Consider the following 14,057-nt stretch of genomic DNA (forward strand, 5'->3'; position numbering starts at 1 on the left):
CTCTTTCCACTAGGCCATGCTGCCTCTCGCAAACTTTTCACGATCATTTAACAGTTAAATTTAAACTCACAAAAACAAAAATCCCAGGTCTTAAAAGCAGTTGTGTCAAAATACTATAATGAAATAGTCAGCGTATTGAAACTGATATTATGTGATTACTTTGAAATGCTCAGTGCTTGAAAAAGAGTGTATTTTAGTTAATGAAACTGTCGGAACACACATAAATACATATAAACAATACATACACGTGTAGACTAGTCAGTGCTTTTTTCTACTACAGTAAGATACCAGAATTGTTGAAATTCAGGTCCAAGCCAGGCTGAAACTAGGAGCAGAAGAAGGAAAAAAAGAAGCAGGAGGAAGAGGCAAAAACCTCCATTACGCCAAGTGCGGATATAGGGTTTGACACAATATTGAGGAATTGAAGCAGTCCACAACATGACTTTTTGGATGCATTTTTCCTCACTAAATAAAGGAACGAACTGGGAAGAAATCACAGGCAAACTAGCTCTGTTGTAGATGTATGGTGTGGAGTGAACCTACAGATATGTGATGACATCCAAGGGGAGAGCTCCAAAATTTGGGTGAATGACCTTCCTCCACTGTTCATATCTGAAAAACACTCTCCCCGGCTTCAAAGCCTTCCTGAAGGTACATCTCCTCCAAGAGGCCTTCCCTGATTAAACCTTCCTTCCCTCTTCTTCCACCCTCTTATACTTGGATTTACACCCTTCATTCACCCCTCCCCATCCCCACAACACTTATGTACATATCCTTAATTTATTTATATTAATGTCTGTCCCATCTATGCTGGGCAGCAGCGGCACGGGAGAGAGTCGAGGTCGGAGACTCAAGTTGACCGTGCAGGAGAAGGCAATGGTAAACCAATTCTGGATTTTGACCAAGAAAACTCTATGGATACACTACCAGAACAACTGCAGATGGAGGTTGGCCGTTCTGGGAGAGATGTGTTCACAGAGTCATTAAGGGGTCAGAGGCGACTCGACAGCATAAGACGAGATCCCCATCCCTCTCCCCCGCCTTCTAGACTGTAATCTCGTTGTGGGCAGGAAAGGTTTCTAAGAACTATGCTACATTGTACTCTCCCAAGTCCTAAGTACAGTGCACACAGTAAGAGTTTAATAAATACGACGGATGGACTGATTTTTTAGCAAAAAATCTGAGACTGGCTACTAGGTAACTAATGATAGGGAAAAGATCGCCATCATCAAACCATCAATTAATTACATTTCATTACCTCATTATCCTTTGCATTCTCTACCTCATGCTGCAGTCTCTTAATCTGTTCATTCAAATGAACAATTTCCTGCTCTCGGTCCTGTAGAAACGCCTGTGGAAATCAAAACGTAGATGAGCTAGCATGCTCGTTTATATTAATATCCATCTCCCCCTCTACGCTGAAGGTCATTGTGGGTGAGGAACACGTCTGCCAACTCAAATGAATTGTCCTCTCCTAAGCATTTAGTACAGTTCTCTGCATAAACACTCAATAAATACTACTGATGATGATTGCTGAGCCATATAATAATAACGATGGCATTTGTTAAGTGCTTACTATGTGTCAAGCAGTGTTCTAAGCGCTGGGGGGATACAAGGTAATCAGGTTGTCCCACGAGGGGCTCACCATCTTAATTCCCATTTTACAGATGAGGTAACTGAGGCACAGAGAAGTTAAGTGACTTGCCCAAAGTCACACAGCTGTCAAGCAGTGAAGCCAGGATTAGAACCCACGACCTCTGACTCCCAAGCCGGGGCTTTTTCCACTGAGTCATGCTGCTAATCAATGTTAAGTATGTTGCGATTATAGCTTAGGTTAATTTTTTTATCCTCACAAAATATAAAACTTTCAAATCAAATGCTTTATCCAATACGGTCATTCATACAATTACAATAAAAACTCGAGCAGGGAAGTTGGAGATATTAGACATATATCCCTACTCAGTGAATGGATGTCAAAAAGTGTGACTTTGACAACTGAACGTTCTTTGGGGCCACTGTCAGACGTAGAAAGCTGGAATAAATTGACACATAAGGCATTTATGTTCTTCCATAACTTTTCTAGAAATTAGGATAGAAGCAGCAAGGCCTAGTGGATGGAGCACAGGCCTGGGAGTCAGAAGGATCTGGGAGTCCGAAGGCCGTGGGTTCTACTCCCGGCTCCACCACTTGTCTGTTGTGTGACCCTGGGCAAGTCACTTAATTTCTCTGGGGCTCAGTTATCTCATTCTGTAAAATGGGGATTAAGACAGTGAGCCATACATGGGACATGGATTGTGCACAAACCGATTATCAATTAGGAATCTAACCCTCAGCATTTAGTAAAGTGCCTGGCACATAGTAAGTGCTTAATACTATTTTTTCTTTATTTAAAGGCTGGATATTCAAATACTGCAGATACTTGGGTTTGGACATGTAGGCACATCAGTGGGAGCTGAATCACTCCCACCACCCTGTACATTCCCACCAAAGACGATGGATGAACCATATTTAGTCGACGCTCCTCTCAATTAACCGTGGGGTCACACTAGATCAGCAAAGAGGTTCTGAGGGGTGGGCAGCCTCCAGGCTTACAGAAGGTTTTCAGAAATCCCTTCAAAGTGTGAGAGCCTGACTCATTATGCGCAGTCCTAATACCCGAGAAGCAGTCGGACCAATTTAGCAGCTCTTCCAATATCACTCTGTATGCATTTTGGAGTCACTCCGAATCAGAATTCCTGAGAACCCCCTCCTAAAGGATTAGCAGAATAGCTGGAACTCTAATTACCCAGGGCTTCAATCACAAATATCTCCTTCCTAGGTACAAGGAGTCCAGGTTCGACATCTTTACTGTCTCTGCCACTTGTCTGCAGGGTGACCTTGGGCAAATCATTTAACTTTTCCAAGCTGATAGTAGCAAAGCAGTGAGTGTGACAGGTCATTTTTAGACTTTTTTTTAAACTGATTCTACTTAAATTCCACTATAATTATCACCATCCACCAACACCTAACTAAAATCAGCTCATTCCGTAATCGACACATTGAGAGATTAAGGAACAGAGGGGCGGAATTTACTTGCCCAGACACAAAAAACTAATTTTCGCCCTGCATTTATGAATTTGTCTTCTTATTAATCATCAATCCAAGTATAACCTACTAGATAACGAACATGCCCTCGATATTTATAAAAGGTCTTGAAGTTTGAAAACTCCTATTATATTAATAGAGGGGGATAATCCATAGTCCATATTTCCCCACGCCTCAAGAACCTTCAGTGGTTGCCCATCCACCTCCGCATCAAACACAAACTCCTTACCGTCAGCTTTAAAGCACACAATCATCTTGTTCCCTTCTACTTCACCTCGCTGCTCTCCTACTACAACCCAGCCCGTACACCTCGCTTCCCTAATGCCAACCTACTCACTGTACCTCGGTCTCATCTCTCTCGCCACCGACCTCTCACCCACATTCTGCCTCTGGCCTGGAAAGTCCTCCCTCTTCAGAGCCGACAGACACTTACTCCCCTTAATGAAACTTTACTTACTTCTCCAAGATGACTAGGCTCTCATTTTCACTTAGCCCACTCTCTTCTGAGCCACCCCTGCAGTTGGATTTGCTCCCTTCATTCACCCCTCCCAGAGCTACGTACCCGTAATTTATATTAATTTCTGTCTCCCTCTCTAGATTGTGAGCTCACTGTGGACAGGGAATGTGCTTATAAACTCTGCCATTATTGTCATTATTATTATTGCGTTTGTTAAGTGCTTCCTGTGTGTCAAGCACTGTTCTACACGCCGGGGTAGATATGAGTGAATCATACCGTAGTCTCCCAAGTGTTTAGGACAATGCTCTACACACGGTTAGTGTTCAATAAATACAATTGATCGGTAACCCCTTCTCCAAATTCTAAAAACTATGTTCCATTTGCTTAAGTCAGAAGTTCCGTGCATTTCCAAAACCGGTAAAAGTTATCACTTCAAATCAGCCACAGGTTACAACAAAGTACTTCAAAATGAGGGTGCAGGAAGGTCCCATATTTACTCATTTAGTATTTTTTCACCACAGTGTTGTTTCTTAATGTTAGTATTCCTAAAGAGAGCTATCTCACATCAAAAGCTCTGGTTTGGGGGCATGTGCAAATCTTAGATTGGCTCAGATACCTTTCTCTCCCCTTAGCCCATGAAGTACTTTGACTGACATGAACAGAAATTGAACATCCCTTTTCAAAGGGCTATTTATTCTGTTTGGTTTTTCAGAATGACAGTCCTTCAGTTGGTTAAGCAAAAGCCATCTTTTTCCGGTGAAAGGCGAAGCTTTGAAAATGGAATACTTCCATTTGTATTCAAAATATAAATCACAATCTTTTAAAATTGGTATTTATTCACATTGCTATTTGATCATGCAACTACAATGTGATTTATTTTTCATGTATCGATTTGGCCAATTTTTTGGATTTGGGGAACATATTAATGTATTTTGCATTATTTCATATGGGAAACTTGTTATTTTGCATTCATTTTGCTTAACACTTTATTTTAACAGAACCAATTAAAATTGCTCACCTTGTAACTTTTGGCTTTATATCCAATGACTATAATTTTGTTACCTGTAGCTAAATCACAGGCTGGACTAGTTTATTTGCCATTCCAGTTGATTTACCTTTAAGTGAGTGTTCTCTTCTCGAAGCTCTTTGACGCTGGCAATCATGAGGTCATTTTGCAGGTCTAACTGCAAGTTTAGCTGCACCATATCCTCATTTTTATGTAGCAAATTATTCTTCAACTGTTCTAATTGCTCTTCCAAGCTCAGAACCTGAAATTAAGAACAAAAGACTCAAGAAAGAGCAAAGATTTCTCTGAAATGTGGTACAGAAATCATCAACGGTTCCGTCCCCTCCACTCTACCGAGACTGCTCTCTCTAAGGTCACCCGTGACCTCCTTCTTGCCAAATCCAATGGCTCCTACTCCATTCTGATCCTCCTTGACCTCTCTGCTGCCTTTGACACTGTCAACCATCCCCTCCTCCTCCATACCTTATCTCACCTTGGCTTCACGGACTCTGTCCTCTCCTGGTTCTCCTCTTACCTCTCTGGCCGATCATTCTCGGTCTCCTTCACGGGCGCCTCCTCCCCCTCCCATCCTTTAACTGTCGGAGTTCCTCAAGGGTCAGTTCTCGGCCCTCTTCTGTTCTCCATTTACACTCACTCCCTCGGTGAACTCATTCGCTCTCACGGCTTTGACTACCATCTCTACGCAGATGACACGCAGATCTCCATCTCCGCCCCTGTCCTCTCCCCTTCCCTTCAGGCTCGCATCTCCTCCCGCCTCCGGGATGTCTCCGCCTGGATGTCGGCCCGCCACCTAAAACTCAACATGAGCGAGACTGAGCTCCTCATCTTCCCTCCCAAGCCCGGTCCTATCCCAGACTTCCCTATCACCGTGGATGGCACGACCATCCTTCCCGTCTCTCGGGCCCGCGATCTCGGTGTCATCCTTGACTCGTCTCTCTCGTTCACCCCATGCGTCCGATCCGTCACCGAGACCTGCCGGTCTCACCTTTACGATATTGCCGAGATCCGCCCTTTCCTCTCCACCCAGACGGCTACCTTACTGCTACGGGCTCTCGTTATAACCCGGCTAGACTACCGTGTCAGCCTTCTCTCTGACCTCCCTTCCTCCTCTCTCGCCCCGCTCCGGTCTATTCTTCACTCCGCTGCCCGGCTCATCTTCCTGCAGAAACGATCCGGGCCTGTCACTCCCCTTCTTAAACACCTTCAGTGGTTGCCCATCGACCTCCGCTCCAAACAAAAACTCCTCACTCTAGGCTTCGAGGCTCTACGTCACCTCGCCCCTTCCTACCTCTCCTCCCTTCTCTCTTTCTACCACCCACCCCGCACGCTCCGCTCCTCGGCCGCCCACCTCACCGTCCCTCGGTCTCGCCCGTCCCGCCGTCGGCCCCCGGGCCGCGTCCTCCCGCGGTCCCGGAACGCCCTCCCTCCTCGCCTCCGCCAAACTGATTCTCTTCCCCTCTTCGAAACCCTACTTAAAACTCACCTCCTCCGAGAGGCCTTCCCAGACTGAGCTCCCCTTCTCCCTCTACTCCCTCTACCGCCCCCCCCTTCACCTCTCCGCAGCTTAACCCTCTTTTCCCCCCATCTCCCTCTGCTCCTCCCCCTCTCCCTTCCCATCCCCTCGGCACTGTACTCGTCAGCTCAACTGTACATATTTTCATTACCCTATTTATTTTGTTAATGAATTGTACATCGCCTCGATTCTATTTAGTTGCCATTGTTTTTACGAGATGTTCTTCCCCTTGACTCTATTTATCGCCATCGTTCTCGTCTGTCCGTCTCCCCCTTTTAGACCGTAAGCCCGTCAAATGGCAGGGACTGTCTCTATCTGTTGCCAACTTGTTCATTCCAAGTGCTTAGTCCAGTGCTCTGCACATAGTAAGCACTCAATAAATACTACTGAATGTTTACTGAACACTTACATTGTGTAGAGCACTGTACTAAGCGCTTTAAAGAGTACAGTAGAACAGAGTTGGACAGTTGCTGAACTTTACACACAGGGCCTCTGGGCAACCAGTAGAAACATCACCACTGACACAAAAGAATATCACTTCAGTGACCATTATCATTTAGTGTAATTTCTATTACTCTTCAACATTTAACCTTCTGAATTTAAATGACTCTGGTGTTGGCTAGAGCTCTATAACGTATTATCTTTGGCTTTTTTAAAGCTCTGTGAGCTAAGAACTGTACTAAGCACTGGGGGGGGGGGGGTTACAAGTTAACCTGGTCAGGTGCTGTCCTTGTCCCATATGGGAGCCGAAATAGTCTTGTGGATAGGGAGAACTATTGAATCCCCATCTTACAGATGAAGGAAACTGACACCCAGAGAAGCTAAATAATTTGCCCATAATTACACAGCAGGTTAAGTGGCAGCACCAAAATTAGAACACAGGTCCTCTGACTCCCAAGCCTGACTCTTTCCACTAGGCCATGCTGTCAACCTTTGGATAAAATTAAACTAGGAAATGCTAATGAATGGAAATTTTTTGCCTGCAGAACAACCTCATTTTTGTAGGTTGCATACTGTTTACCCCAGACTTTGTTTAAAAAAGGGAATGGGGGCAGAGAGATCAAACAGGCGGCAGCAGAAATAATGATAATAGTAATATTTATTAAACAATTATGTGCTAAGCACTGAGGTTCATATTACTTTAGTAGAATGGAGTTTTTGTCCCACAGAGGGATTCAAAATCTCTCTTTATCCCTTCTGACAAAAGAAAAGAGAACGTTTGCGAAGATGAAGAAATCACAGCCTAGAATAGGTCAGTTACTTGCAGAAGGACACACAGCCACACTCTTAATATCCCAGGTTAAATTCTGGCTCCAAGAACCAGAAAACCCGAAAGGTCACGAAAACCTACAACTGCTTTTCATGGCATAAACTGGTGATTTTTCTGCTCAAGCAAGCCATCATGTTACCTATTCTGGCAGTGCATCTAAGGTAGAGTGTTTCTAGAATTTGTTTGGAGGCTCTGGCAGCAAACGCCAGTTGGTATACCGCTGGGTCAAACGTCCGGGCTGCATAAGTTTTTTTCTCATTTCAGATGAGCCATTACCTCCCCCTTCTCTCCCCACAACACTCCTAATGGGAAGGGCATGGATAATGCTCAAAAAGAACGATCCACAGCCAGATCAAGAGAACAGGGTCTATACTTACTTCTCTCTCTTTCATATGTAGAGCATCTTGTTCTGCCTTTAACTGTTCCTTAAGATCCTGTTCAGGACTGCTCTCTACAGGTCCCAAATGCTTCACTTCATCCAGTTTAGATTGCAGTGTTGAAATCTGAATCAAGGTACTGAGTTGCTGTTCTTGCAAAGCCTCTCTATCCTGGAAAATAAATTTTAGTGCTATATATATATGTTTATATATATTGATAAGAGATAAAAGATTGTCACTCAGACATTTCCAAAATAACACCATCCAATACACTGTAATTTTGGATTTTTAACAAGTACAAACACGTTCCTCTCAAAAAAAAAATCCAGCAGCACTTTGCAGTTTCACTAAGAAGCTTTACATAAGCTTTAAGCTTTTGTTTTCCCCATACTCTTTTCAGAAAATGCGTTAGCACTAACGTAGCTATTATAGATAATTCCTCCAAATCAATGAACAGTGATAACATAGCGGCTGGGTTTCCAGAACCTCTCACCACATCTCCCAATGTTGGGGGATTGGGGGAAAAGGAGGAGAATAGCCAGAAGAAGGAGAATTACAGCTGGGGTTGCACCTAATCAGAAGTGAAGGATCAGAGAACTGCCTAGAGGTGAACAATGAAGACCGCAATGGCTAGCGGCTACTGAGGCAGCCACGTTACCAATGCCTGTGGGGTATAAGGTATTGCGGCATATTTTTATTGGCACTATGCCGAAACCACTTTGGTCATAAATGGTAAAACGTTGGCGTAATTCTAAAATGTTACTTAGCACAAAAGCTCAGCATTAAAACTACATCACAGCGTTTATCATTTTAGATCATATTCGACATACAAAAATATCAGAAAGATTCAGTTTTTCTTTCTGAATCCTCAAAAGTCAAAATAAGACCTATGGAATTTAGTCTGAAATATGGAATTTCTCTCCTTATTGACGTATAAAACAACAGAACTCTCCAAGTTGGTTGAAAGGAAGGAGTCAACTAGGAAAACAGTGTTCACCCCATAGAAGTTTGTAATTTACCCTGGAGATGGACTCTGGGTCCACAGTTTATCCAAGAATCAGCATTTAAAGTAGAATCTTATCAACTAATCCTTATTCTCCAGCCATCATGTCCATCTTCTACATAATAAACTTTTGTTGTGCTTTCCCAGTCTGTAGGAGCTCAAATACCATCACCGTCATGATTCAAAAAGTTAAACTCTTTGCTCTTCACTTGATTAAACGATGTTTAACCAAAAAGGTCAGCTATAAGAGTCATCTGCACTGAAACTTGGTAACAGTGGGATCCCATAGAAAGTATCGTAGGGAGAGAAGAATAGACGACCCAGTACAGGGACCCGTGGAGCACCTAGAATTATGAGATGGAGGTAGGAGGGGGCAACCATTTCAACTGAGGAGCAGGTAGAGGGGTAGGAGGACCGCTGAAGAGCTAACGGTCTACGTTGTCAAAGGCCACAGAGAAGTAGAAGACGATTAGGACAGAGAAGAACCCGTTGCATTTATCTATAAGAAGATCATCGGTGACTTTAATAGTGCGACCTTGGTGGAGTGAAGGGGTTGAAAGCCTGACTCCAGGGATCAAGAAGAGAGTTTGGAGGGTGTATGACCCAGTCCAGTAGTTTGTCCAAGAATGGGAGACTGTAAGCTCATTGTGGCCAGGGAGTGTGTCTGTTATCCCGCTAGACTGTACTCTCCCCAGCACTTAGTTCAGTCCTCAGGACACAGTGAGTGCTTGCAAATACAACTGGCTGACTGAGCATGGAAATGGGGTGTTGGCTGAAGACTTGCAAGCGCACTGTGGGCAGGGAAGGGTCTTCCAGCTATGATATATTGTACTCTCCCAGGAACTGAGTACAATGCTCTGCACAATAAGTGCTCAGGAAGTATAACTGATTAAGAGTCGTCTGCACTGAAACTAATTCTAATTTAATTCTAAAATGCTGAAAGGGGTTAAAAACAATTTTAAATTATCTTTATTTATTGATCAACATCCAGCTTCTAGTGAGCATCTACTGTGGGTAGAATACTCAACTAGTCCCTTGAAAGCATACAATTAAAGACCATCAACATTTTGGTTAAAATTCACAAGAATCTCATTTCAATAGATCAATGCTATGCATCAGTATCTAGGTCATGGCACCCGAATTCATAAGGCCATCCAGAATTAGAGAGTGACATTCCTCAAGGTATCAGTAATTAATTCCTTACTTGCTTCAGTTCTTTTTCAATTTTCTTCAGTCTGTCCAACTCCTCTTGAAGCCAGCTAACTTTTCTTAGAGTTTCTGCATTAGTCTCCTCTAGGATTTTAATTTCATCCTTCTGGATTACCAACTGTCTGTCTGCCAATTCTTTTTTTATAATCAATTCATTTAATTCATCTGATTTATCTCTTAATTTTCTTTGTAACGACTCCATCTAGGTAGCAAAAAAAAAAAAAATGAAAATGAAAGAAGACTAAAGGTACAAAAACTCAAAGCTTCAAATGACCAACTGTTGTAATGGACAGATCTAATTGCTATTAAAGATCACAGACTAATTTAAAACAGATATTTTTCATGAGTTGATCCTATGAAAAGACTGTGTTAAACACAAACTTTTACTTGTTAGAACTTCCTATTAGGTGTTTCACTTATCACAAGTATTCTGTGAAAGAAAGAATGTTGTCAAAGGAAGAATTTTTCTACTTCATATGCAGAGTGTTAAAAGAAGCCCATCTACACATATGTACTCCCACTGCAAATTCCATAAATATATAACCTCCATTTTCCTATAAAATATATATTTCCTTATCATTCTAGGTAAAGCATATTTAACAATACTTCTTTTAGCAGGATGAACAGAAGGAATAACTACAGAGATGTCATGTGATGACTAGCTAGTGAACTTTTAAGAGGCTACCACTAGTCTATTAGTTCTCAAAAATCTCATTTTGACAAAATGTAAAACACTTGTTTATCAATACAGTACAAATGGTAACTATTTCAATAAACTTGAAACAATTTCATAAGTAAAAAAAAGAAATGCACAATTATGCTATTTCATACATAACCCTCTAATTTTCCAATACCTAAATAATTCTGGCTTAATACACATACATTAATTAGAAAAAAGTTACAAATTCACAAATAAGCAGTAGGTTTGGAGGGAGAAAACTGACCCAGGCATAAATCCCAGCTCCAAAAAGGATTGAAAAAAGAAAATCAAGAGGCAACGAAAGCAAACCTTAAGCACAAAGGTGAAAAATAATTTATGTCATTTGTGCATACCTCAGTATTTGACTCAAAGTTCTGATGGTTTCATGTTTGGGGAGGAAAAAAAAGATAAAAATTAAAACGTGTAAAACTATTAATATTTTCCCACTCAATCTGCATTACTTACCTGAATGAATTCAAATTAAACTTTACTTACCTCATTAGGTCTAAATTCTCCTACCGACTGGAATTTTGTGGTGTATTTGAGTTGCTCTTCCAACTTTTTAATTTCATGCTGAAACTCATCGCGTTCATGTTCCCTTTCAATGGCTTGTTCCTGTCAAATATGGTACTTGGATCAATTTCTTTACATAATTTAGCAATATTCATTATCTTCAAAAGTATTTATGCTTGCACAGCAAAGCACTGGTATTTTGCCTCAGGAGAAAAAGAAAAGTATAAAAAATGGTCCTTGCCCTTAAGAAAGGTTACAACCTAATGGGGAAGCTAAAGAACTGCAGACCGATGAGTGAGAGCACAGCTATGATTAAACACATTCAATAAATATAAATGAACATTTTAACGACGGGCAACAGGGTGCTAAAGATTACAGGCTTTCCTAGCCTAAGTAAATCAATCTACTCGGAATTGAGATTGAGTGTAATTTAGTTTACAAGTAGTAATCACAATCAAATTTCTTTACCAAACTCAAGTTAATTCTCAACAATAAATAATTGAAACAGCTGAATCCCAAACCAATTTTCAGATGTACATGAAAGGTTATTAGATTTAATTCTGTATCTACCTTAGTAAGTGCTTAATAAATAACATAATTACTGGAAAAATACCGAAACAAATTCTGCTTTAAAATGTGCGGAATGTAACACTTTAAAACAAAAAACAAAATCTAAAAATATTAACTATGTGAAAAGTGTGCAAAAGACTTTTTTTATTAAAAAAAGATTGAAACTTTAGAAATCATCTGCATTAATTTAATCATACTTAAAACTGATTTGATTAATCTTTTTTCTATCAAGCTACCCTCAGATCACTTTCCACAAAGTACAACTCTAGTTGCTTCATGAGAAGAATAACTATTTCCCTTCCAATCACCATTATTTAGAGAAGCAGCGTGCCTTAGTGGAAACAGCCCAGGCTTGGGAGTCAGAGGTCATGGGTTCTAATCCTGGCCCTGCCACTTGTCAGCTGTGTGACTTTGGGCAAGTCACTCAACTTCTCTAGGCCTCAGTTACCTCATCTGTAAAATGGGGATTAAGACTGTGAGCCCCACATGGGACAACCTGATCACCTTGTATCTACCCCAGCGCTTAGAACAGTGCTTGGCACATACTAAGCACTTAAATACTATTATTATTTCCTCATTTTACATTTAGGCTTGCTTCATCCACTTCTCCCCAGCTTGCTATGTTCACTTTTCCCAAGCTCCATATCTTCTGCTTCTGTGTAATCTCCTAAACACTTAGGGCAGTGCTTTGCACACAGTGAGTCGTTCAATTCAAATTCCTTCAATTGTATTTCATTCAATCACATTTATTGAGCGCTTACTCTGCGCAGAACACTGTACTAAGTGCTCGGGAGAATGCAATACAACAATAAACAGATACCTTCCCTGCCCCCAACCATCTTAAACCAAGTCTGAAAGGCTCACAATGAATATGAAACTATTAATTAGACCAAATTCAGGAATTTGGTCATCTTGCATCATATACAATACCTGCCCAATTTTCTAGAAATATAATTTAGTTAATAATTTTAAGTTACCGAAAGTATTCCTGTCAAGTGGACCAAAATCCACCCATGAATGACAGAGAATTATATTATGTGGAACTACTTAAGTAATACAGTGTTGTTAAAACTCATATTCCAAACTAATTACTTTGTCAAAATTTAAATCAGTGTTAAATAATAAGAAAATGTTACAGTTGTGAAGAACGAACAGAACTGCAAGCCTAATGTAAATACTACCAGAGTTCTTGATTATTCTGAAGGAGACTAAGATTTATTAAAAAAAATCTCAAAATTACTACTGTCGTTAGGGTTGACAGCAACAATATTTACACAACATTTTAACTGTTACAGTTACGGAGAAAAAGATAGCTGTGGGTAAGACTATGCAAAATCTTTTTAACGAGCTACGTAATAAATTTTTTGTTCCATGCAAATGAAATTCAGTGAAGTCCTTACATCCATGAATTGTCTTTGATTTCGTAAATGTTTGTCTAAAGAAACAATCTGCTGCTTGAGATCCATAATCTCTGCTGTCTTCTTGGCAAGTTCTTGATTCTGAGAGAGCTGGTCTTCTAATTCTACCTCTAAGACTTTCATCTGGGAAAGCAAGGTGGAACGATCTTTCTCCGACTGCTTTTTAGTTTCCGTTTGCTCTTTGGCTAAACATTCCACTTTTTTAAGTAAACCTGACATAAAGAAAAAAATTCACATTAGAGACACTCAAAATATCAAATAGTAAAATAAGTTCTAAATGTTCCAATACTCATAATACGCATCAAAAGAAATGCATGACTATCATTGCCAATGACCCCCCCAAATTTAAGTCTATAAAGTACAAGAAGTTCTCAACTTACAACAATGTGGTTGTACCGCATTTTCGGACAAATTACACAGATTCGGGTTTACAATGTCAGATCCAAAGTTACATCGCCAGGTCTCTAAAGTACTTATTACATAATCCCACCTCTCCTTCCTCACAACTTTATTTGTTCTCCTTGGACTTGCCCTGATCTTCACTACCTTCTTGCACTATCTTCTTGTTGCTCCTGCTTAGCTGTTAACTTAAGTGCAATCATTCATTCATATTTATTGAGCGCTTACTGTGTGCAGAGCATTGTATTAGGCATTTGGAAGAGTTCACTATAATAATAAACAGATATATTCTTTGCCCATAAGTTTACAGTCTAAAGGACGAGTTTACAGTCAATGAGTAAACTCTTTGTGGGGGGAAAAAAAATCAAATCTTCTGGGAATCAAGTTTGATGACACTGTTTTAAGATCTTAATGACTCTCAATTACCAAATGGCAGAAACCATCTTTTACTCCTTAGTACTTATTTGCACAACACTATTAACCATCTTGCTATTGTATGGGACTTTTTAAAAAGTAT

The 14,057-nt window shown here is 40.7% G+C and overlaps 1 protein-coding gene across 7 annotated transcripts in view; it reads right to left on the reverse strand.

The window, feature by feature from the left end:
- Positions 1–14,057, reverse strand: part of PCNT (pericentrin) — an 89,821-nt gene that overhangs the window by 34,550 nt on the left and 41,214 nt on the right. For 5 of the 7 annotated variants that reach the window (XM_029069558.1, XM_029069556.1, XM_029069560.1 and 2 more), the window contains 7 exons: positions 13,124–13,353; positions 11,136–11,255; positions 10,994–11,014; positions 9,936–10,142; positions 7,729–7,899; positions 4,657–4,809; positions 1,259–1,351 (listed from right to left, as the gene is read on the reverse strand). In XM_029069558.1, the coding sequence (XP_028925391.1) occupies positions 1,259–1,351; positions 4,657–4,809; positions 7,729–7,899; positions 9,936–10,142; positions 10,994–11,014; positions 11,136–11,255; positions 13,124–13,353 (995 nt within the window). The remainder of the gene's footprint in view (positions 1–1,258; positions 1,352–4,656; positions 4,810–7,728; positions 7,900–9,935; positions 10,143–10,993; positions 11,015–11,135; positions 11,256–13,123; positions 13,354–14,057) is intronic. The other 2 variants (XM_029069559.1, XM_029069557.1) reach the window with 1 other exon arrangement.

This window comes from Ornithorhynchus anatinus, chromosome 7 (genome assembly GCF_004115215.2).
Source record: "Ornithorhynchus anatinus isolate Pmale09 chromosome 7, mOrnAna1.pri.v4, whole genome shotgun sequence".
NCBI lineage: Eukaryota > Metazoa > Chordata > Mammalia > Monotremata > Ornithorhynchidae > Ornithorhynchus > Ornithorhynchus anatinus.